This window comes from Crassostrea angulata, chromosome 2, assembly GCF_025612915.1.
Source record: "Crassostrea angulata isolate pt1a10 chromosome 2, ASM2561291v2, whole genome shotgun sequence".
NCBI classification, from domain to species: domain Eukaryota; kingdom Metazoa; phylum Mollusca; class Bivalvia; order Ostreida; family Ostreidae; genus Magallana; species Magallana angulata.
Window position 1 is genome coordinate 39475039 of NC_069112.1, and position 25717 is coordinate 39500755.

At 32.6% G+C, this 25717-nt stretch overlaps 1 protein-coding gene across 1 annotated transcript in view; it reads left to right on the plus strand.

The window, feature by feature from the left end:
• The window catches only part of LOC128174317 (multiple epidermal growth factor-like domains protein 6), a 46477-nt gene that overhangs the window by 11352 nt on the left and 9408 nt on the right, over positions 1 to 25717 (plus strand). Inside the window, exons 3-5 of the mRNA XM_052839892.1 lie at positions 5272 to 5532; positions 15023 to 15157; positions 17888 to 18025. Coding sequence (XP_052695852.1) covers positions 5272 to 5532; positions 15023 to 15157; positions 17888 to 18025 — 534 coding nt within the window. The remainder of the gene's footprint in view (positions 1 to 5271; positions 5533 to 15022; positions 15158 to 17887; positions 18026 to 25717) is intronic.

Below are 25717 nucleotides of genomic sequence, written 5' to 3' on the forward strand. Positions count from 1 at the left end.
ACATACCCGATTAGAATTGAAAAAAAGAGTTGTACGTTTAAAACTAATTTTGTCAAAACTTTTAGATTCATTTGGTTATATTTTGGTCCATTTGGGTAAATATATGCACCAGCGCAGCTCTAATCTATATATAATCAGGCCATAAATTCAAAATATTTTCAAAAATTAATAGTTTTAAATCCAGTGGATGAAAGAAAAGGAAAGCAAGTCGAACTCGATGAGTGCTAATACCTGTGTTGAATGAATGGTACAGTAGGATATGCGCAAAAAAGTCCCGTCTACTCTTTCCTACCCTATAATCATTGGAATATTAAATCCGATTATAAGAGTCAAATTAAAAATCAAGTACGGATATGTACCTGTTTATCAAAAGTAAAACTACTCATAATTTATCTACAGTGCATCGTTATGGAGCTACATAGAAAGTTTTATATTAATTTGCCGAGCCAAATAAAAAAAAACCTGGAAAACGAAGAGAAAACAAAGAGGGGACAGAATAACTGACAAATTAATTTGGACTATATAGCCGTCCCCCCCCCCCCCCCCCCCTCTTGAAATGTGTATACTGAAAACAGATTATAGGCGTATAACATGCGCACACAATTTAAAGAAAATTTCATGTTTTTTTTATCATTTTCGCTAGCTAATGTAAGACATCACAAATACCCCAAGCCCCCTCACGGAAAAGAAATGCTAGGTGATGAGAGAGAGAGAGAGAGAGAGAGAGAGAGAGAGAGAGAGAGAGAGAGAGAGAGAGAGAGAGAGAGAGGATGTAATCACAGGTGCGCTAACACCGTTAAAATTAAAGCTTGCTAGTTGGTCTGCTCTACCCTAGCTACCTCCTCTCTTTTTTCGTTTTAGAGGCTTAATTATTGTCTATATATGCTTGTAACAAATCAAATCAATTTCAACAATTTCAAATTCTAAATCAAACTGAATTTGACACTACAAAACTCTGTCTGTCTGTCTGTCTGTCTGTCTGTCTGTCTGTCTGTCTGTCTGTCTGTCTGTCTCTCTCTCTCTCTCTCTCTCTCTCTCTCTCATATCGACAATGGCATTGCCATACCCTACAATACACTATTCTTATCTGGATTTTTGTCTTTGAGGTTGTAAATCATTATATCTTCTATGGTTTAAAACTTTATCATAATCTATATTTTGACATGTCGATTATTTTTTTGAGTTTCGTTTCATAGCTAAAACATTTAGATTAAACAGATCTTTCTTCGCGAGCCGATTTTTACACAGTTGGGGCGAATACACTTCGGGTTAAAATTGTTCGGGGGGAAATACATACAGGGGAAACAAAACCACTTAGATTCGCAAAGCCAACAGTGTTATTTCTAATTTAATTGTTTATACTGTGTGGGGTTAATTCATCAATGTTAATTTAACCATTTTATAACCACTATATAAGAGCTATTAAGACATTTATTTGTAGGAAAGAGCATGTACGAATGATCTTTATTTAGAACAGTTTGATGTTGCTAGGATACAGGTTTCAGATCCATGATTTGATTGGTTAATTTAGATATTGAATCTCGAATTTCGAATCTCGAATCTCGTATTTCGAATCTCGTATTTCGAATCTCGAATCTCGAATGATCCTTCTCGGCTTTCGTACATTTGCATTATATTCAATTGGCGTTAGTAAAATACAAAATGGAACAAAAATAAAATGTATACGAATTGTCTAATACATTGTACTAACAAGATTAAACTGGTAAATTAGCTATATCTTTTCACTTATTTTTCGGGTATGGTATTTCTGGCATAACGTAACGCAGTTAGTGAAAGCGTTTCGTATGTTTTATTAGTAATTTTTTTATATTTCAAATATGATGTATAAATTTACATCGACAATGAATTTTCTGTGTCCTATACAATCTTAAATTGTACAGACAATACAGTATCATTAAGATGAAAACAACCGTACGACTGTGACACTCAAAAGTAAAATACATTGAACATTAAAATACTCGGTACTTGGTGAAACTAGTATTTTTAGCAATGCAATTTTGTTTACGTTTGAATTACTTGGCAGCTGTTCATTCCTGCAGATATATATATATATATATATATATATATATATATATATATATATATATATATATATATATATATATATTTATATATATATATATGATCCGAATAGAGAGCTTTAGACATTGCCAATGTTGATTTTCCGATTAAAGATTGGGACTGTAGTCTGTCGATCTCAAAATCTTCATGCAACATGTTTGGACAATTTAAAAAAATAAACATACCTGTAAAAGATGCAATTGAAATCGATGAAACGGGAAACATCCAAATAAACTTCATTGACGCATTATCATTTTTTATCGGAAAAATTCACAGGATCGAAACCATATTTCTTACGGAGATTTATAATGGGAAATGTTGACGCCTTTTCTCTATTTGGAAGTCACTCAGAAGACCGTGCACACTTTTTCAGCGTTATCACCTGGGTCTCTTGAAATGGAAAACCCTGTAAACTTCTTCATTTTAGCCGTGTATTGAACCCTGATGATGAGCTAGAGAAGGTCGACGTTTTAAAGAAGGAATAATGAGAATAGTTCATGCTTCTGAAAAAAAAAAACCGCTTGAACCTTCAGGTATATATAAATATCAAGTTGTTCAGCAAGATGTTTATCAAGGATATTTTGGGACAGAATATAGTGGTCAATGCATGTACTGTTAATTTTGAGGAAATAATTATTCTTGAATAAATAATCCAATATTGCTAATCTTTCCAAAAAAAAAATTACATAAAGTATATCGTTTTTGGCATGATTAACACATCTATCAAGTAAATAATATTAGAAAAGATTGTCTTTTTTACGTGCCGTTTCGCTTTCCGTTCCGCGTTTTAGCAACACCCCATATAAAATGTACATATTTTTCACAAAATAATTTATGACAGTTTGAAATAATTAACTTCTGTGTTTATAACACTCGTCCGACAGAATTATTTTAAAGTTTATAACAGACTTTAGTATAGCGAACAAAACGGAATGTAGCTTTCGTACAATACCCTAAAACTGTAGGCCACAAACCTGAACTTAAGGTTCTGAATCACAATTAACTAATTTATCAACCTTCCACTTATGCCAATATATCAACGCATTACCTAAGGTAAACAAGTAACAGTATAAACGGTAAACAGTTTTCAAAAATAAAGATTGTGTAGTAACGAAAATGTTCAGTCCTTTCTAAATTATTAGACAACAGTTTGCGCAAAGTTATAACAAAGCAAAATTGTCTCTCATCTAAAACCGCAATTTATCGAATCATAGCGGGTAGACAACATAGAAATCAAACGATAGTCTTCGTGATAACTTTTTTTTTAGATTGTACTTAGGAATACATTAATCTCCTGAATGCAGATTAACACAAACAATTTCCAACATATATTCATAACTAACATGTCGACCAGATACAATTACTATTAGTAAATATATGATTCTTACAAACACGATATACTTCTTTTCGTGATTTAGAGTGACACTTGAATGGTCAGATTTGAGTTTTACCTTCTGTTAATAACATTGTTTTTCTTCCCGAATTATGAACGACGGTTAGGTATATGTTATTCTTGAAAACGATCTCTATAGAACAAAAATCCTGGTGTTTATTAAAACAAACCAATGATTTCCAATATAAGATATTGTGTTAAAGGAGGAGCTACATGTAGCACGATAAAGAAACCTTCGTATGTATAGCTCTTCTAAATAATATGAACAGTTTTCAGGGTCATATAGTAAAGATATTAAAAATTTTAGATTAACTTGAGAAATGTTCCATGTTATCTACCCACTAGTTTAAAAAAAGTACATCAATCAACCAAGTTTGTTTAAAATTTAATAGGACCCGAAACTCTGACCACTTATTGAGTTTTTATTAAATGAGTTATTATGGAAGTGTAGAGTGTTTCGGCGGTTTTTAAAGAGAAAAGTGAGTTTTTGCTCTTAAAGTCTGCCTCATCAGGGGTCCACCTATAGGTCACACATTATTTTAATCGAGAGTGAGTTATTAATTCGCCTATGTTTTTTTATATGGAGTGGGTATGAATTTTAAACCTTTACTCAGTGCCGAGTATTCGTGCCAAATATGTGAAACAAAAAGAACAAAGTATTTACATATAAAAGTTACGGATAGCAAACAGTGCCAACCAAATGTCATGATTACTAAATATAACCCTCATACTAAGGGTCTGAAAAAACGCATTCTTAAACACTGGAAGCTTCTGCAAAAAGACCCAATCTGCAAAGAGATTTTTAACATTGAACCAATAATCGCCTACAGTAAACACAAAAACATAGGCGAATTAATAACTCACTCTCGATTAAAATAATGTGTGACCTATAGGTGGACCCCTGATGAGGCGGACCTTAAGAGCAAAAACTCACTTTTCTCTTTAAAAACCGCCGAAACACTCTACACTTCCATAATAACTCATTTAAAAAAAACCTCAATAAGTGGTCAGAGTGTCGGGTCCTATTAAATTTTAAACAAACTTGGTTGATTGATATACTTGTTTCAAACTACGGTTATCAATAATATAATCATCACTGATGTATCTTAAGGTTTTTATTGGGGTTCAAGTGATATTTTGTTAAACAAGAAGGTGTTAGGTGCCTTTTTATGTTCTTTACTGTTTGGAATAAACGTTCTAGTTTTTAAGAGAGGGTCCAGGCCGCCCTTCTGCTATGCACTCTCTCATGCAATATATGACAGTGACTGAATTCCAATTAGTTAGCACGGTCGTTTAGCTTTGACATATAAACGCATATAGTTTTAAACAAGGAAGTTCTAATTATTTAAATATTATATTTTTTCTCTGACAATTATTTCTAATGACAATCATATACAATAGCTGCTGAACATTTTATATTACTCTTGATATTAAAATACCAGTTAAAATCTTCAAAATACGATATCATAATTCTGTTTATATATAGAAATGGTTTAATAAAACGTAACTATTTTTTTTCTCAGAGAATTCTCAGAGTTTAGCCGCCACCATTGAATTTGATATTATAATAAATGATGGTGGTGTTGCTATTTTAACGACAAATATATGAAACTTGCATATGTATTCAATGTAAGTGTGCGTAAAAGAATTAGCTATTTAAGTTGATACGTGCATGGAGAATGTGTAAAATATTGCGCCTGTAGTTCAGTTAATATTTAGCAATGTTTAAGTTGATAATGTAAAAAAGAATCATATATTAAACTTGTTTTTCACTGGATCGATAACGTTTTGTACAGATTCCACGTTTCGGACGTACATAGCAAGATATTTACTTGGATTCTCTGTGTATGTCTCCAACACCACGGATAGATCACAGGGAACCTTGTGTTTCAAGGATGACAACTTCACAATAAACACAATACCCCCTGTCTTCACAACAAACTGTTTTGTTCATGGACAATATGTCATCTACTACAACACGAGACGACAAGGAGTTGTCTACCCTGACGATTATGATATATTTGCTGCCACTTACCTCTGTGAAGTAGAAGTGTATGGTAAGCGGTTTTTTTAATTCTAATAACCTTTGAAAATTGTTTTAAGTGTGGTAATATATCTACATTATTTTTTTCAAAATATAGAACAGAGTGCAGACCTTGTGGATTAAATCATTAAAGTTACAGTGTTGTTGATTAAAATAAATCTATCAAATTTTGCCCAGTCATTTAAAGTGTATATTTTAACTTCTGAATGTCTGCCCCCCCCCCCCCACCTCCCTTTGTTTTAAAAACAGTAAGTTGGTTTGATTAGCAATTTACTTGTATTATCCGTGTATGTATCCAATATCACGGATAGATCACAGGGGATGTTGTGTTTCAAGGAGAATTATTTCACAATAAACACAATGATACCTTTTGTCTTCAAAACAAACTGTATATTTCATTGACAATATGTTATCTACTTCAACGAGATACTACCCGGAGTTGTCTACTCTGATGGTTATTATAGTAATGTATGGAGCAATCTCTGTGAAGTAGAGGTGTATGGATAGTGTTCTTTATAATTTTAACAACCTTTGAAAACTATTGTAATATTTAAGGTTTTCCGCTCGCATCAGAAAAACTTACTATTATTCTAAAAAGTTTTCAATTTCTTATTATTTTTTTTTTCTTCTAAACGCCAACTTTGATCCTTAATATCTCGCTCGTTTGTTCACCGATTGTTTTGAAATTTTCAGGACTGATAACATGCCGCGTGATGTTGTCGTTGCATATTTTAATTGAGGAAAATCCCTATCTGGTTTTGAGTTATTCCCCTTTTAGTAAAACTTTTACGACTTCTTTTGTCCAGGGGGTTTAGCTTTAACGATGACTGGCAGAGTCTCAAAGATGGGCTGGTTTGGAAGCTAATACATTGAATTTGTGCGAGATATATTTTATTTATTATCTAAATGCAAATAAAAGGGATGGTATAGATGTTGAAATAAAGGAAAGAACAAAAATCAAAAAAATTCGCGTATTTTCCGTGTTAGTTTTCTACCTGATAAAAATTTGTTATAACATGTATTTTAAAAGTTCTTGGTCTTACCCACACCTTTCATTCGGTATACCGAAAAAGGGGCTGGCCTTTATAATTAGGGAGTTAGAGGCGTCCACAGTTTCTTGTCAATAACTTAAAAAGGAATACACATTTCTAATGCATTATTGAAGCAAAGTTGTAAAGAAATTAATTTTGAATCCTTCTATAGTATTCAATTTAATGTTTTCGTAATTTATAGTCAGTATTTGCAGAAACAATTGTTGTCAGTTCGGTCCATTTTGTGTGGGGGTGCGCACGTTTATGAGGTTATGAAAGGGCTTCTTGTAATGCACTAACTGATACATGTAGCGCGCAAAAATAATTCCACATAAAATTCCCAAATGTTTCTATACATATGTACATTTTCATTTTATATAGATAAACCTCTTTGACCTTATTTTTGTTGTTTGTTTCATAACTGTGCCCCTGTCTATATTTAGATGCATTACGAGACTCAGGTAACCGATCGATAGGAGAGTCGCTAGCTGTAGTCAGGCCGTCACCTAGACGACAGTACATGTGCTTGTAGAGCTGGACGTACACAATTAACGCCCCACTGTGTTACTGTAACAGAGACATTTTGAATTGTTTCAGTACTGGGAGATGTGTTAGTAAAATGGTTCCAATGCATGGTAATTAATCTCAACTTTTCTACAATACGTATACACGACCGTCATATAAAGCACTATGTGTATTACTGACATGACAAAATGTACGCTGGCAATTTAAACGAACGCGGGATTGCTCCCGATAGAACAATTATTTTAAAGCAAAAAAAAAAAAAATACTGATTTGCGATGGATATAATATAATTATCATCGTGGAGATGATTTTAAAAAGTGAACTTAGTATTTGTATACGATAATATTTGAATCCAAAGCCGCTAGTTTTAAGTTACGGTTATTAGGGATATTAATTATGACTTGCCCCGCGTTTCAGGTTTTTTTACTTGCACAACATCTAGAAACGAAAATACCAAACAACCTTCAGCAGCAACTTATAAATTATTTATTCGATACACAATTCTAAAGAGGCAATTAAATACATTTTATAAATGCTTTATACTTGTATTCGCTATCTTCCATGGAAAAAAGTGGCATTGAAAAAATGTTGTTCAATGTTCATCAAATACGATGTAGCCTTAGCAATCGAAAATAATTAACAAACTGTATACTTATCACACTCTGGTTTTCACCGTCGTGATGTTTGGGGAATAGCTCAGCAGATTTGTGGCTATGTGAGGAACTCACGTTCACAATACCTGAGGAATCAAAATCAAAATCCGTAGAAATTAATTAAAAGATGTTTATTTCGATGAGCCGCAATTGGAAAGTGGTTTCAAATCACAAATATAAAAATATAAATTTGTACAATTTCAGAGATTAAAAGCATTATCTAAAACACAAATGATGATGTAAACAAACATGTAAACACGAGTGAAAATAACGTACAGTACACATAAAAAGAAATCAAAACAAGATCAAGCACACGGCTTACCTATAAAATGTTTCCTTTGTAATAACATAATGGATCGAAAATGAATTATCGAAAGAATAAAATAATTACTTAAGATTTTGACATGTTTTAGAATTTAGCGGATAAAATTTCTATTTTCGTTTTGTATAGGTTAACTTGTTTATCTCTTAGCACAGACGAGTTCTTTTCATTTAGCGCGTTAAATTTAAAGTTGAAATATGAAAAATTCGTGAAACTAATTAATTTAATAAGGATAACGAATTACTTACGTTATTGAGTTCAATAACAAAATTAATATAAGTTAAGTTGAACAGAATCTTTATAGTTAGATTTGATAATTTAAGAATTGTCATGATTTATTAGTCAAATTCCTTTACAAGTAAATAATAATAAAAAAACTTGTCTAAATAGTCTTAAAATAAGATTTCCTAAATAATAAATATTATTAAAAAGTACTTAGAAATAATTTTAAGCTTACCTGAAGAATCAAAATCAAAATCCGTAGAAATTAATTAAAAGATGTTTATTTCGATGAGCCGCAATTGGAAAGTGATTTCGTAAAAATCGCTTACCAACGCGGTCACTCTACGGACTTGAAACTGACCAATCAGGTAACTCATTTTAAAAAGGTTAACGCCCAATTTCGGCAAAATTTCTTTGATGCTTGACACTGTTAACTAAGCCAAAAAGGTGTTACAACAATACAGCATTTCCGCAGAGAAGACCTGTAACAAAGACAGTATTAACTTGAAGCCGAAACAAAATAAATAATTTTTATCTACGTGGAATTTCGAAGTGTCAAGCTAATGCGCCAAAGAATTTATTTCCAAAGAAACCAAAAGAAAGAAATGTTTACATTACTACTTAACAGCCTGTCAAAAATTCTTTTATGTAAAATGACATTCTATGTGTTACATAAGATGTGCTAGTAAACCCTGGGAGTGAAAATTAGTCTAAATAAGATTTATGTAAGAATACCACTTTCAGTTAAAAGAATGTATAAGATATTTCATCGCACTAAACAAAATAAATTAATTAAACTAATTTCAATTATTAAATTTTGATACGTAATTAAAGGTCATAAACGCACGAATTTCTATTTCAAATAACAACATTTTTCAATTAATTGAACAGTGAAATATCATGAATTGCTGATTCATGTTACTTTAAACTGTTATAGTTAAGTTTAAATTGATAAATTTTAAACTTTTAATGTAACATATTGATATATTGGCATATCAAAAAACATTCAGACCCGCAATGTGTTTTCTTACAAGTTCTATAAAACGTAGACTCAATGACTGAATTCTTTACCGTTTTCCGTCTGGGTTATTTTGAATCACGTGTGTACGTTATGTGTAGCCATATAGATGAACACTTTAAGTGTTTAATTTTTAAAAGAAATTGTGTACATGCAGAGCAATGCAATGCTAGGACAATAAAATTCCAACAATGTATATGGTGAGGCCGGTCAGACGGATACTGGATATGCTTGTTCTACAAATAGCGAATGTAAGACGAAGTATCTGGGTGTTATATTTTAAACAAATATAAGTATTGCTTTCTTTAAAGCTTGCATTACTCAACAAAGTATTTTATTAGAATCATTCTTAGTTACCTTAGCTGCATATATGTACCGCTCGGTCTGTATCCTGGAAAAATTGACTACCATCCGAAATTTTTCATACAAGGTCTACAGACTTGCAGCTAACATTACCTTTAAAAATACATTTTAGAATTTGCCGCTGTTTATAAATACATTAAAAAGACGCGCAGAATCAAGGGGTAATATGTCGTTTGATATGGGATTTATGACGTCTATTTATATTGTTTCATTAAAATTATTTCATTATTTCAGGCTTGTGGGTGGAATGAAATCAGTTTTACATGTTATATGACATAAAGATGTCCTCTCCCCACTTTTTCTCGAAGCAACTATTTTTATAAAATTTACAAAAAAAATTTGAATTATTATGGAGTTGTCCCCCAACCCCACCAACCCCCCCCCCCCATTTTTGTAGCATGTAAAAAAAAATGGTATGAAATTATGAGTGAAATTTTGAAAATTTTGGAAAATTTTGTTTTATTTTTGAATTTCTTTTGATGTAAAAAAAGAGAAGAAATTGATTCTTAGTCTCTCTTTATGCCTCTTGTTAAGTTCTTTTTTTTTAATATCCTTTTGTAATTAAAAAAATTCGAGGTAAATTTTTTTAATGCAATATTTTGGATAAAGCAATGAAGAGTTGTTTCTTGAAATTTTATTAGACCATAAAATTGTAAAATGCTAACATTGAAAATTGTGCCCGATTTCTTTCTTTTTTTAAGGTAAAACTTTATTGGTTTAAAAAATGATTCTTTGAGACAACAAATTGACATAATCAATAAGAGTTTGACAATCTCTAACTGCAGGTCTGTAGTTTTTAGTCAGAAAAAGAATCGGATGGACGACCTAGGACTCAGATCGTCCATCCGAATTTCTTGAAAATTGCCATTATTTTCGTATGCAGACGCAATACTCACCGGGAGTAAATGGTTCGTATCTTAAGTTTTAACTGCTTTGAAAGGTAATATTGGTTTTCTTATAATTATGAACATGAATAATAAAATAAAAATGGTTAAAATTACCGGCATCGGTCTTCTCCGTGCGCGGATCTAGAAGGGGAAGGGTTTCAGACCCCCCCCCCCAGCGAAATTTCTTTCAATTACGTGTACATTATAAACTTACCAAATATGCATCGGACATCCCTTGGCAAACTCAAATAACCGTCTGACTTTTCAACCCCCACCCCGGAAAAATGTTCTGATCCGCGCATGTTCCCCCTCCTCGAAATACAAAATTATTCTTCAAAACCCCTTGAAAATTTCCAGGATCTCTGCATACATACTTAGAGATTCATTGGCGCTTGCGTTCGATAAAAATGCGTGTAAAATGTTTGCCAATGGTCATTTTACCTTCGTACCGGGCATCACCACAGTCCCACTCTGTGAATAAAATGCGGCGAATCAAACTAGAGACAACGTGTTAAGATCTGTATTTGCTTATAAACATGTAGTATCATCGTGCAAAATGCACTGTTCAATTATATTTTTTTACTTTACTTGTAAAATTGAACATCTGTTTTGTAATTTTTTCTCACAGTTTATTTCTTACATAGTTACTTTTTTTATTTAGTGATTGACACTTTTCAGACTTTATATGTGATTTCAAAGAGACAGAGTGTCATGTCTCAAGGACTGTTAATCTCTTAAAACAACATTGTGCAATTATCAGATTTTCATTCCTTGGACATCAAAGACTCATTGAGTTTATTTAATTATTTTATATCTGTGAACCTTTCACTCAGCTTACTTATATCATTACCTGCCAATTGCAATTTATACTCATTGTTAAGATTCTTATAAATAGTTATGTACAATTTTCAATGCGCAGTCTGGAATACGGCGGCCAGCCCCGGCCACGTCCGACTCTCCCAGAGTCTTGAGTCCGGAGGCCACTTCTGGCCATATCCGACTTGTTTGTAACATGTCTGTCTGTTAAATTGTTATGATGTTGCCATCGTTGAGTCTCGTCCAATAAAGTGGAATCCTGCATCTATTGCCTGTTTATTTCTCTGGACCTGTATACTGGTGGACCTTCGGGAATACGGCAAACCTACCCTTCGTTTTAGCTTACGGCCCACAGCGCGCCCCAACCTTTTACCTTATACACTTTACGCCAACATTCCCTCACCTGGTTCGTACTGCACACGACCGATGCAGATCCAGACGAATTCTCTATCACCGTAAAATCTACGCGGCCACAGAAATATAATACTTTGTTTCTCAGTGTTTACACATCTAATATTGTACTATGGTCAGCTATCAATTTGTTGTAATACGTCACAAGTATGACGCAGCTACGACGGAAAACCTAATCGTTGCTTGCAACGAGCTCGTCTCTAGTTTTTTATATTACAACACATATTTACCTTTATTGTCAAAACATAACACAAAAAACTGGTGTGTAGACCCTGCTAAATAAATCAGTAATGAGCCTATCAAATCTTGTTCAATTATTTAAAGTGTCGATTTTTTTCTACGAACCCCCCCCCCCCCCCTCCTAACAATCAATGACACATTGTAAAATGCTATGCTTAGCAATTTTTATAAGGATGTGCATTATTAAAACTAGGCACAAAGAAACCTTTTGATGATAAATCAATATAAAGATGATTCAGGACAGGAATAAAACATTCCAAACATTTCATTTAGCTCCAAGTTAATTGAATCCTGTTCCTGTAATGCTCATGGATGGTACATGTATGTTAAGGCGGGGTTAAAGTAGCCAAATACGCAGCTATGATAAAACAACTCTCAGCGATCAAATTCCTCTGATCGATATGATGTCACAATAAGCAGCATGATGTCATATTTTAATCAGAAACATGTCGATTTTAACTTTATCCCTGGTTAAAATTATCAAAACTACAGGCATAAAATATCACTTGAAACTCTTCTAACTGAATATATCTTCGATTTCTCTCTGTTACGTATAATTATCATTGATGACGTCACAAGCATGTTTAATAGAGAAGATCATGTCTGGAGAAAAATCATCGGAATGCAGTGTAAACAATGCCGAAATAAGACTTATTTGATACAGATACCTAAGATTTAGATGAGTGTCAGTTAAAATATAATCAGGATAATACAGGCATGAATATTTTGTTTAATCAGCGAGTGTTATAAGGTAAGCAGATCAATATTTATATGGATTGACAAGCCTTTCCTCTGTCAGTGTGTATAAAAAAGGCAAACTTGTAACACTACCCCGGATATTTTGAAAGATGACTTTGGTAAATATCAAATATCGAATTATTGTAGCAAACATGTAAATGAAGTTCGGGGTATTGTTACACCAATTGATTTTTTGTTAAGGTAAAAAAAATGATCTATTTTTAACCGTCACGTGATACCATGGCACGGCAGCTTCAAAGATCGAGTCGATTCCGAAGTAGAAAAATAAGATCTTAGTGAACACATTTACTTGATATTAATATTCCGCACTGTTTTCATAAAGACAAACAGTTTTTAAATTGATCAAAATTTTGACGGTCATTAAACTCGGAGTTGCCTTAACCTACCCGCGTAGTATAACTGAAATGATGGCATATACCATTACATTGTTTATAAATAGTGCCTCTTTGCAAGAGTAACAGTTGAAATTGACACCCCGAGAAAACCATTGTCAGCCGATGCGAAGACATTATTATAGACAATGAAGACAAACAGAATAATTCATGTAATATTTTTATTTTGTGATTTGGCGATTGTGGCCACGACCTACATAATACACAACAAAATGTATTTATATATATATATATATATATTATGATTTTATCATAAACGTTATAATCAAATAATCCTTATTCCTTAATGCATATTATAAATAAACCTTATCCTTATAAACCTTATCCTTATAATCCTTATCCTTATAAACTTTATCCTTATACTCCTTATCCTTGAAATCCCTATCCTTATAAACCTTATAAACAGTGACAACATTAATACTGGTGCTGGGTGAGCAGATACTCAGCAGAAGTTGTTAAAATACTTAAATTTAATAACAGGCGTCTCGAATAAGCTTAAAATGAAAAAGGCAAATAAATACTTGGCATAGTTTAATGTATGGTGGACGATAATGTCTGTATCATATTATACAATCCATGACTCTGGGGTCAGAGATTTTCAGTATGACAGACAGAGTTATATGTTAGTCATGTAGTGGATATGCATTGATTTTTCTAGCATCAATGCATTATCGGAATGTCTGTAGATTGTGTCATGATTTTCAATTACATAAAAACCCTTTTAGGTTGATGACATCTTTGCTAGCAAGGGGTTTTCAGTCCACAATGGCTTGATGAGGGTGGAGCTCATTACTGATCTATCACACAAACATCACTAGTGTGTCGGTGTTTTTTAATCTGCTTTACTACTAGCAAGCCAAATAAATAAAAACATTGCCTTTATATACTTTTAACTTATGCTTACTTATACTTTCTTAAGTTACATGGTTCGTTGATGGCGATATGTAAACGTTTAGTTATCTGTACCCAATGCTGCCAGGTACATGCGAACGTTTTTTGTTAAACAGTTGTCTGAACCGTTAGGTATATATATGTTTACCGTACACTACTGATATAACATTTTTGAGTGATTTTTTCACAGGGTAAATTTACCAAAAATCACAAGCAAACCAATAAAGTTCAACCGATCGACCCCCTACTTGTTTTCTCACAAGTCACAAAGTCACCAAAAGTCCTCTTACAAGTCACATTACCAGTTCAGAGATATACAATGTACATCTATACTTATTGTTCATTTAAAAAAAAACCCGCATGATATTAGTTAAAATTTATGATCATTCCAAGAAATATTTTTTAATTTATCTATCGTTTCTTAAAAGGTGCCCAGCAACAGGGTTTTAGGCATCTGTTTTGTTATAACTGTTGCAATGTTGCGATATGTTTCTATTTGAATTGGTTTGGTCCTACCGGTATATTCTCTTGTCATGTTAATACAATGCATAGTACTTAATTAATGTTTAAGGTCATCGGAAGGACTGGGTTTTTTTATAATAGTAAACATTAGCATAAAGGTTGACCAGCAACAGGAGTTTACAGGTCAAGCTGTTTTGTTCTAAATGTTGCAATACTGCAATACGTTCCTTGTTTAATTAAAAATCGTCAAAGTTTGTGACCATTGCAATAGTTGTTGTTTGACTCACCGAACACTTGTTATAGGTTGTCCAGCAACAAGGCTTTCATGGTCTAACGCTTTTGTTCTAAATGCTCTAATAAGTTGGTATAATTAAAAATTGTCTTGATGAACTTTCTTGCATACCAAAAAAACACAGTCATGTAAATTTACGCCTCTTGCATCTTTTTTTTAAAGAATATATTCAAAATAATTAAAACAAAAATCATGAAGTAAATACGTTTTAATGTACAGGATGTCAGAAAAGAGGGTTTTGCGGATCTAACTGCTCCATTCCCTGTCCAGATGTCAACTGTCAGTACTGTCACATAGAGACGGGCTATAGCCAGTGTTGTAAACCTGGGTACCAAGGTTATCAGTGTGAATTAGGTAAGAAATAGTTTCAATAGACAAAGATTACTTATACGTGTACATGCCTGTATATTTCATCGTTGTGTATTGGCTACCATTACAAAGCAGTGGTAAAACTTATCAAATTTGAAGATATTTTTTTATTCTAAAACAGTCATACAAAACAAGTCAAAGCGTTTAATATTTTTTGTTTTAATTGTGTATGATACAAGATCATAAACATGCGTATGCTTATGATTATAACAAATTTAAAAACATTCAAATCTTTTATTTTAGGACCCATTCAATCCCATATAAAAAAAAAAGCTTTGCTGCTTAGGTCCTGCATCGAGTTTCACAACAAGTTTCACAAATGTTAAAACAAAAACGTATTGTTAGTGTGCAGTCAGGTAAACTTTGTTTTCTACAGCAAATCTGAAATTAAGCATATTTACGGCTATGGAGGATTTTTATTTATGTCCTAGTAAAGTCTGTTTATAAACGTTAAGACAACTACCGTACATCACGTACACGACTCTTTAAAAAAATTACGACTCTAACGAAGATGTATTTGGTTGCATGTTGTCGTATGAAGCGACGATGTAAAGATACAAACACGTATAAATCCTTGTTTTGCCAATTAACTTTATATCTGTAAATAATTATCCTCTCGAGTATAGAACGAACGACAGTAAGATTACATACAAATTCGTTATTGAACTTAAACAAAAAACGGTAAAGGTAAATAACGCGTTTTGCTATATCAGTTAATAGTTTTTATGCCAGTATAATTACTCAACGCATATTTTTTTTTATATTACAGCATTTTAGCGGGATATAAAAATAAAGAAAGAAGTCACTTTCATTTATGAGTCATGTATCATACATTGTTGCGGCAAACATGGGTTTAAAATTTCAAAAATCAAATTGTCTAATTATACTTAGCAAATGCAGTTTGAAACTCCAAAACAGTTTTTCGTCTTTTGTAAAGAATTATGTAGCTCTTGTATTTGGTAGTTTTTTTTAAGTCATAATGTTGGAGTGGTGATTTTGAATTCTTCTACCAGTTGTTTTTAAAACATCTAACCAGCGTTACAGACGAAGTAAAGTGTAGTTCTTTAAGCAGAATTTGTTACCAGTTTTTCGTAACTGGTTACAAATTATTGATAAACACATTAATATACCTAATTATTGTGTTCATGGAGGCGGTGTGCTATCACTATGTTGTAACAATTTTATCAAATCCCATCGAAATTGAAATTCCTAGTATATGTATATGAAGTTCTTTTATTCCCAAAGAAAATTTCAATTTTATTTTGGGAGTATTGTTTTTCCTTTAGGAAGGATTTATATTCGTACAGGATTTTATTTTATGAAAAAATATCCAATAGGCACTTCAACACATGCGGGGGCATGTATCATACACGTAACTTACTTACAATTTGCAAGGAACAGGTTAAAAAAAATCTATTTTATATTATAAAACTTAGTGTATATTATACTGAGCACACCGAGTTATAAATGAAACTGAAAACACTTATTCGTCTTTTATTTAGAACAAACAGTTCATACAAAACTCGATTTGGTGTTTTCTAAAGGTATTGTTTCAAACAAAAACCAATGAGATAACTGCAGTATTCTGTGCAACATTTGTTAGTAGTTTCTACTTTGTAATGGTCCTAGTTTTTAAAGTTATTAAAGAGGTGTGGTTGCACTATGTTTCATCATGTTGTAACAAGCAAAGTCCTAGGTATTGTTGGTGTTTTTCTCTGTATTACAAATCGGCGTTCCAAATTTTCTTTGGAGCTATCTCATGATTAATAATTCAAGTGATGGTTGTGTAGCCTTGATTACACAGATCACATATGATATTTTAAATATTGGCTCTTCTTTGCAACTTTTTGACAAGAAGAGCATATACTTTGTCTCATCTAATAGTTTATCCTAATTTTAAAAGGATGAAAAATGTCAGCTAGGGAATTTAAGGTATTTCAGGTATTTGAGAAAAAACAATTATTCTATGGGGACTGAACAGTGTATCCTCATCACCATGTACATGTTTGTGGCAATATGTTACTGTGAATTTAATGAAACCGTAAAAGGTTTGTCTACCATTTTTTTTTACCGGATTTTCCAGCGAAAAAAATCTGGTTATTAAAATGGTGCTAATGGCAAGCGGAGGGCTGTCAAAATGGTACCCTCGTTGTATGGATAACTTTTCCTACAGTTTTTAAGAAAGGAATTGTACATGAATTAGAGGTGTATTTATTGTAAGATTGTGATTTCTAAAACTTTATGAAACGAAAATAGCAGCTTTTGATCTTAGTCATCTTAGGCATTTTTTGTGTGTAAAATATTGCATATAGGGTACCCTTATTATATGGAAAACCCCTTTTACAATTTCCAAGATAGAAAGCTCTTCTTTTGCAGAATTGTACATATATTATAGATGTGATTATTGCTAGGAATGTAATTTCTGATAATTCATGGAAAAAATATTATCTTTTGAACTTAGTTATTATATTTTGCAAAATACATAGGGTATTTCACTTCACTGGATACGGTAGGTAGTGTGTATTAATTCAGGGTCGACATGGATTCTGGATACAGTTCATAAAAGAAAACCCGGTTTACTGCCTCATTGATATTATATTCTGATAAGCATATTGGAGTCTTAGGGCGCCATTTTGGTGTTCACAGTTGTAAAACATACACTTCTACCCAACATGCTCTACATTAAACTGTTTTTAGTGTTTCTTCTATTTTTAGCATGCAACAGAGGATTTTTTGGTGTTGACTGCAATGAAAAATGTGGACAATGTCGTGAAATATACCACTGCCACCATATACGTGGTACATGTTCACTTGGATGTGCTGCTGGATATCAGGGGGCCATGTGTAAAGCAGGTATGTAGACATCTACGTAGTACCCAATAGAATATTTAACATATATATGCATGGATGGAGACATATGGCATACTTTTCTAGCTTGCTTGAGATTAAAGCTAAAGTAAGCTGTTCTGATCACGTTTTGTTGACGTCCATCTGCCTGTTTATCCGTCCCTCTGTAAACTTTTTTTTTACATTTTTGACTTCTTCTTCCGAAACAATGAACCAATTTCAACCAAACATTACTTAAATGAGCCCTAGGTTAAGGTGGTTCTAGTTTGTTAAATTAAAAGATTTCATCTCTGTTAAAAGGAAGATAATTATTAAATTGTTAGTATATTTGAAAAATATTCTTCTCAAAAACCAATGGGCCAGAAAAGCTGTAATATTTGTTGAAGCATTTTTATGTAGTATAGATCCAAGTTTGTTCAAATCATGATCCTCAGGGGTATGTGGGTGCCACAATGGAGGATTGAATTTTTATGTATGAATATATAGTAAAACAAAATCTTTAAATTCTTCTTTTCGAAAACCAATTGGCCAGAAAAGCTGAAATTTGTGTTGAAGCATCCTGATTTAGTATAGACTGTTTTTGTTCAAATCAAAATCTCCGATGGTAAAGTGGGGCCACAATGTTAAAGGTTGAATATTTACATGGGATAACAATGAGAAAAAAACAGACCAGAAAAGTTGTAAGCTGTTTTGATGGATTTTCCGGTATTGCGAATTCAAATATGTTCAAATCATGACCTCCGGGGGTACGTTGTGGACAAAGTGGGTGGAGGCAGTTTTTTATAGGAATATAGAGAGAAAAATTTTAAGAAAAATTCTCTAAAAAACAATCGGCCAGTAAAGTTGTAACTTGAGTGGAAGCATCCTCAGGTAGTATAGATCCAAGTTTGTTCAAACCATTATACACAGGAGTAGGATGGGGCTACCATGGGGTGGAGTATTTACATAAAAATGTAAAGATAGTTTTATAGTAAAGTTTGCAAAAAAAAACAGTAACTTGTGTGGAAGCATCCTCAAGAAGTGTAAAGAATAGGGAATAATGTTTAAAATCTCATATTAAGGTAGTCCTATACTCGGCACTAAATGGGCTCAATCATTAAAAGCTTAGCTTTAAATGATAAATATACATTCTAGCAATACATATAGAAAAGAAAATATGTATGTTTACATGCTAGTTTGTTTGTTATCACCTCTCAGACGGGTGTACCCCCTTGCGAAAATTATTGACAATTATGAAATTTGCCAGACGTCCGTTTTTCCTAAAAATAATTACCAATTTTGGGAAAATTAGAACTGAACATACAAAATAGAGTATAAATATTTATTTAAGCCTATCTCATCAATAATTTTGCGCAAATTTTTGTAAATAAGTACGTTTTATGGACCTGATGTATCAAAATAGAATACAAACTAGAGCAGAGCTCGTGGCAAAGCCACGAGTAGGTCTTCCGTTGTTGCTGTGAGTTGAAAATATATGTGATATGGTGTCAAACGATTATAATTACTTAACTTTCAGTTCTGCTTTTGTTATAAAAACGTGTTGTGATTGAAAGCCTGCATATAAAACGTGTTTTGAAAAAGAAAATGTTTTAGGAAAACTATTTGTCGCACACAGTTTATGTAATCGTAACAAACATTATTTCAAAAATGAGATATTTAATGGCGAGTTACATTTTCAGAGAATAGCAAGCATTGTTATAAACAGTATGTACTCATGTGTCATGTCAGGAATTGTGGGTTTTTTTTTAAACTGAGCCCGTTTACAAAACACGTAACCTTTACTCTAAGATAACTTCTTTATTTAAATATTTCTAAATTTATGAAGACAATGTGCAATTTAGAATTGTTGCGTGCTGACAAAATTTACAGACCCTGAAACGTACTACTACACCAAAAAAGCGTGCGACTTACGTGCGAGAAACGTTTCGTGTTAACCGTTTGGCGTTTCGTGTGAATCGTGAAGCATTTCGTGTAAACCGTTTAGCGTTTCGGACAAAGCGTGCAGAGTTTCGGTCAAAGCGTGTAAATCGTTTCGAGCAAAGCGTGCGAGAACCATGTGAAACGTTCATCAGATTTTATTCGGAACTCTCTGACAATTTGTTTCAAAATGGCGCCCGTGTTTTACATTACATGTACTTTAAACTGTTTGTGATTGGCAAAACTCTTTTGTAGGTATTTTCTTGAAAAAAAAAATCTAGAAGAAATGATATACTTATCATTTTACAACATTTAATTTATTTTTAACAAACAAAAGAAAGGTATATATGGTGGCATAGATCTGCCACCACTTGTCAGATAATTATGTTAAATTCTCATATGATAATGTCGACTTGTCAGATAATTATGTCAACTTGTCAGATCTTTATGTTGACTTGTCAGAAAATAACCATAGTGACTAGAAACTCAATATTTTGTTGTCAAAGTGTGTTAGTGCCACTAACTGCCATTTACTTGTCATCATAATATCATATAAGTCGATATAAATATCTGACAAGTTTACATAATTATCTGTCAAGTCGACATCATGATCTGACTAGTTAACATAATTATCTGACAGAAAAAATAATATGGCCACTAGTTTAAAGAAAATTATCATTCATATTGTAAGTCGACTTGTCAGATAATGATGTTGACTTGTCAGATGTTATGTCGTCTTGTCAAAAAATTATGTCGACAAGTCAAATAATTGTATCGACTTAAAAGATGATTATGTCGACTTGTCAGATCCTTATGTCGACTTCTCAGAAAATATTATTTCAAATGGATGGCACAAATTGGGCGTGGAAAGGTTAAAGTGTTGAATTCTTAAACACGTGTATAAGTGACAAGTCGACTTAAAGAACTGACAAGTAAACATAATTATCTGACAAGTCGACATCAAGATCTGACAAGTCGACATAATTATCTGACAAGTGGTGGCAGATCTATGCCACCATAGGTATATGTATTAAAAGACGACTAGTTACAGAGTACATGTATATATAACGTTTTTATACGATGTTTCAGTACTGGTACATGTACAGTCGTTTTACCGGTAACGAATATTTGCCAATATCGAATAATTTTTAGAAAAATTATTGGTTGAAGACGAAGTTGAGGTTTTAAAAAATCCTAGCTAGGTAATAATAAAACAGAAATAAATATTCTATCAGTGCGTGAAGTTGTTTGCCATTTGTACGATTATTTACCGAATTGTTTACAAATTCCCACATATGAGCTGCCGGAAGTTCAAAGCAGAAAAAACGAAAGTGTGAAAACAATTAAGCCTTACTATGAAAATAAGTTTGTTATTGATCCCTATTTAGTGGATAATTAGTAAATATAATTCATTTAAAAAGATAATGCATCATATCAAATTATAATGGAGCTTTGAATGAAATTACGACTTCAAATAGAACCACGTGTAGTTTTCCTATATAGTTTCGGTTCTTTGCGACAGAAGTATTATTTGGCTGCATATATTGATAGATATACGGGAAAAACAAAGGAAATTGGCAACTACTTATCATCAATTACTTTTATAAAGTGTTTTTATGAAAATTCAATATTATAAATTAACGCAAATGAAAACTGTTCAAGTCCGGTTTCAATTTGACGGGAAAACGGTATGATGAAAATAACGATTATGTTATTTGTTTAAATGACATATTCCCACAATTGTTTTCCTTCTTCATTTATAAGTCCATTAACATGTACCTCTAGTATATTTTGGAAATTAATTCGCCTCAAAATATTCGGCCAGAAGTGATAAAGGGCGCTTAATTCGATACTGGGAAACGAATTCGAAACTAGGAAAATGGAGGGGGTGTTGAAATTACTGTCTCCGTAATTCATCCTTTATATTTTCGGAAGTTTTATACTACAATTTAGAAGGACAAAGAAACGCGATTTAAACAAAAAATAAAAACATTTGTAATTCCGATAATAATAGTTGCATGCACGACGAAACCGCATGCTGATTCGTTACCGGTAAAATGACTGTACAATATTAAAATTCGCTATATTAAAAAATATTAAATACGGTTAGCAAAACATGATTTCTGTTGGAACAAGCCGTAATCAACTTTAACTTACACGAGCATGGTTTGATAAGCATGTATTTTTTTTTTTATTTATCGACATCGATAACTCTTACTGAGACCATTCGGCTTTGCGCAAGCGGCACACATAACCTCGGACATCGGGTGAGACCTGCACCTGGCTGAACCTGTCAATCAAACTCTGTGTATTTGTTTTCATTGGATGGTCAAGCGTCTCTTTTTTTGTCAATAGCCAATGGAAAATTTATGACTTCAAGGTATTCGGAATCAGCATTTGATGAAGCACACAATTTAAATGATAGTAAATTTATTAATTATTTGAACAAAATTAAATGTAAACGTAGAATTAACATACTGATCATTTCTATGAATTGCGGGAAGTAAGTTCTTTGGAATCCCGATTAAAGATATTTTTACAAGTAATCATTTTAATTATTTAAACCACTGTTGACGGAAAACAAGAGGTCTTAAAAGTAATAAACGCACAGGGATTTGCCTACAATGTACACAGTCATGCAATTAATTATTATGCGAATCTTTACGTATGGTACTTAATTCAAATAGATCATGATAATCTATACACTGTACGCCGTTATACATGTAAGGAGCGCCGGTAGTATATACGAAGATTGAGTCAAAAATTTAAATCATTTTTATTTCTTGTTCTTTTCAATACAATGTTAAATTACTTTGAAAAACAATCCGAAATAGTAATTACAACTTTCTTTTTTGTTTAATCATGAGTATGTAAAGGACATATTTATTTACGCGAATGATACGACATAGAAAAAAAATTATCGGATGTTTGTATAACATTGTTTCCTAACGAATGTGACTAATTTAATTTTAAATATTTTTCAACATTATGAATGTTAATAATATCAGATTTATTTACTGTTTGTATTTTTACATCGTTACCTCTAAAACCAATAAAAATACTAATGTTAGAAGAAAAATCAAATCCTGCCGAATACTGAAAAACCGATTTCAGTTTGTAATCATACGGATTTTTTTTTTGGTATTGACTATTGAGTTACGGTAACATTTTTTGTGGATGATTTTTTTTATTGCGTGGACCCTGAGGTCCACGCAGAAAATATATAAGCGAGGTTAAACCGGATACTATGGGGACAATTCAGCCTGCGCATGAGCTAGCCTGGTTCCTGTGCGTAATGGGTAGCTCAGGGAACCAGGGGCCCGTTTCACAAAGCTGTCATAAGATTTATCATAAGACATGTCTTAAGATTGTCATAAGATTTAACTTATGATTATCATAAGATATGACATAGCTGTTTCACAAAGCTGTCATACCTTTAACTTATCTTAAGATGATCTTAAGATAATTATTATAGGAGCGATTGCATAAATTGTAAAGTAAAGAATTTATTTACGAAATCCGTAGTATAAATATACATTTAATAACATTACTGGATACTTTATAATGTACCGTATGTTTTTGTACTTTCTTTTGATAAGAACAATAAAAACAATCCAGTGAAGAAAATAAATCACATTCAACTGAAATGAATTATATCAACTACTTAATGGTAGGTCTATATAATTAAAATAAGTGCAAAAACATCATTTTTATCTCTTATAATTATAATATTTACATTAATTTCATTTAAGATGATAATGGGCATTATTCCAAGTGTAGATATCAGTGTGCAACCGGAGTCGGAGCAGCATTTAATTTAGTGAATTGTCTTTATAAGTTTTGTGTCCGAGTTTAGTGTTCTTTTATTGATTGTTGATTATTAAGGAGGCTGAATGTTTGAAAAATAAATCTATAAAAATATAAAATGATAATTTGGAAGCCATAGAATTTTAATTTTTTCGATAGTAATTCAAAATTGTAATTTACTGACCGTTTGGCCTCCTAAATACCTGTATACAAATGCATGTCTCGCATTAAAATGATAAAATATCTTTAAATTACTATTACTCTATCATTACCACTATATAAAGCAACAGAAACAATTTTGAAATTTAAAACAAATTGAATGAACACAATATTCAAAGAAAAGATGGCAATTACTTAGTTCTCAGAATCAAGTTTGAATTAATATTCTTCTAACTTCAGCACCGTCAGTGTATACTCCTTGGAATATAACATTGTCTGGAAAACACGATAATTATTTCTGGTTCGGGGCACAGGGACGTTTTTATTGATGCAAATGTTATGTAGCACCACACAAGCATTCACGATTCGACAAGCTCTCTCGGGCCGGAAAAGTAGGGTCCCTCCGGAGCGATCGATGCATCGGAACCTCATTTTAAGGACACCAAACGCTCGCTCAATGGGGGCCCTGGTTTTAGCGTGGGCATCATTGTATACCTCCACATGGGAGTTGCTTGGGTTCAAGACGGGTGTTAGTAAGTGATTCTTTAACGGGTACGCACTGTCACCAACTAGACAACCTCTGTTAATGTTGGCATTTTCAAACATTTGACACAAAAACAGAATTTGAGAACACAATGATCCAGGCCACTTCGCTACCAAATTCAAAAATTTCAAATTGGATTCGCAAACTGCCATCACATTTATTGAATGAAAGTTTTTTTTCTGCTAACAAACAAATACTCATGAGTTGAAGGTGCCTGAATAGGAAAATTTGTCCCGTCTATTGCCCATATCACGTTTGGGAAATTACATATAAGAGCGAAGTCCAGTATAGTATTGTTTATATCTCTGTCAGTAGAAGGAAATTTAATGTAGACAGGACTTAAGGCAACTAGAGCAGATGTAACAGCATAAACAATTCTGGACACACTTGCTTTACTTATACCATGAAGATCTGCACATACAGCTTGAAAACTATGACTTGCAATGATGTTGGAAGGGCATGTGATCTTTTGGTTGGGGGCTCTAAACGATCATTGAGCCCATTACATAAGTCAAAGATAACATGTCGTGGCAAACGGAACTTCTCCAAGATGTCACAATCGTTCATATAATCTAATGGGTTGATTCTGTCCCTGAATACACTCTCACGCCTTATAACTTGCCTATTTCTTATCAAAACATAGGCCGCCGCCATGTTTAAATTTGACTTAAGAGAGGTATCTGGGTGTCTTAAGATTTTGAACAATCTTAGGATTATCATAAGTTAAGACACTTTTGTGAAACAGCTATGATAAAAACTTATGACAAATTTTGGTCTTAAGACAGATATTTGTCATAAGATAGCTTTGTGAAACGGGCCCCTGGCTAGCACAAGTTTATCTGAATCGGGATCGGGATTCCATGTCATATTCACACATGTATAAGTTCAAAGGCGCTGTAATTGTAAAGTTGTCGGTAAACAGTAGTCAGTACAGAAACAAAGTATTCCTTTTAAAGAAATAATTGGCATGTGATATGAACTGTCAGTATTATGAAATAAGTTAATATTATGCCGAAACTACAACATACATCAAATAGCATAGAAATTTGCAATGCTTTTATAGTAGGCGAGGCTAGAGTACTTTTCGATTAAAAATTTTTAAGCATTTAAGTGTGATTGAATAATTATGTCACTGTATGAAAGTTTAAATCGCAAGAAAAATGCATTAAAATATTAAATAAATTTAAACAAAGCTGTCAGTGCATAGTGAACAAAGTAGTGCGAATCGTAATGTGTGCGCAAATAGTAGAATTCGCCTGATACTATACATG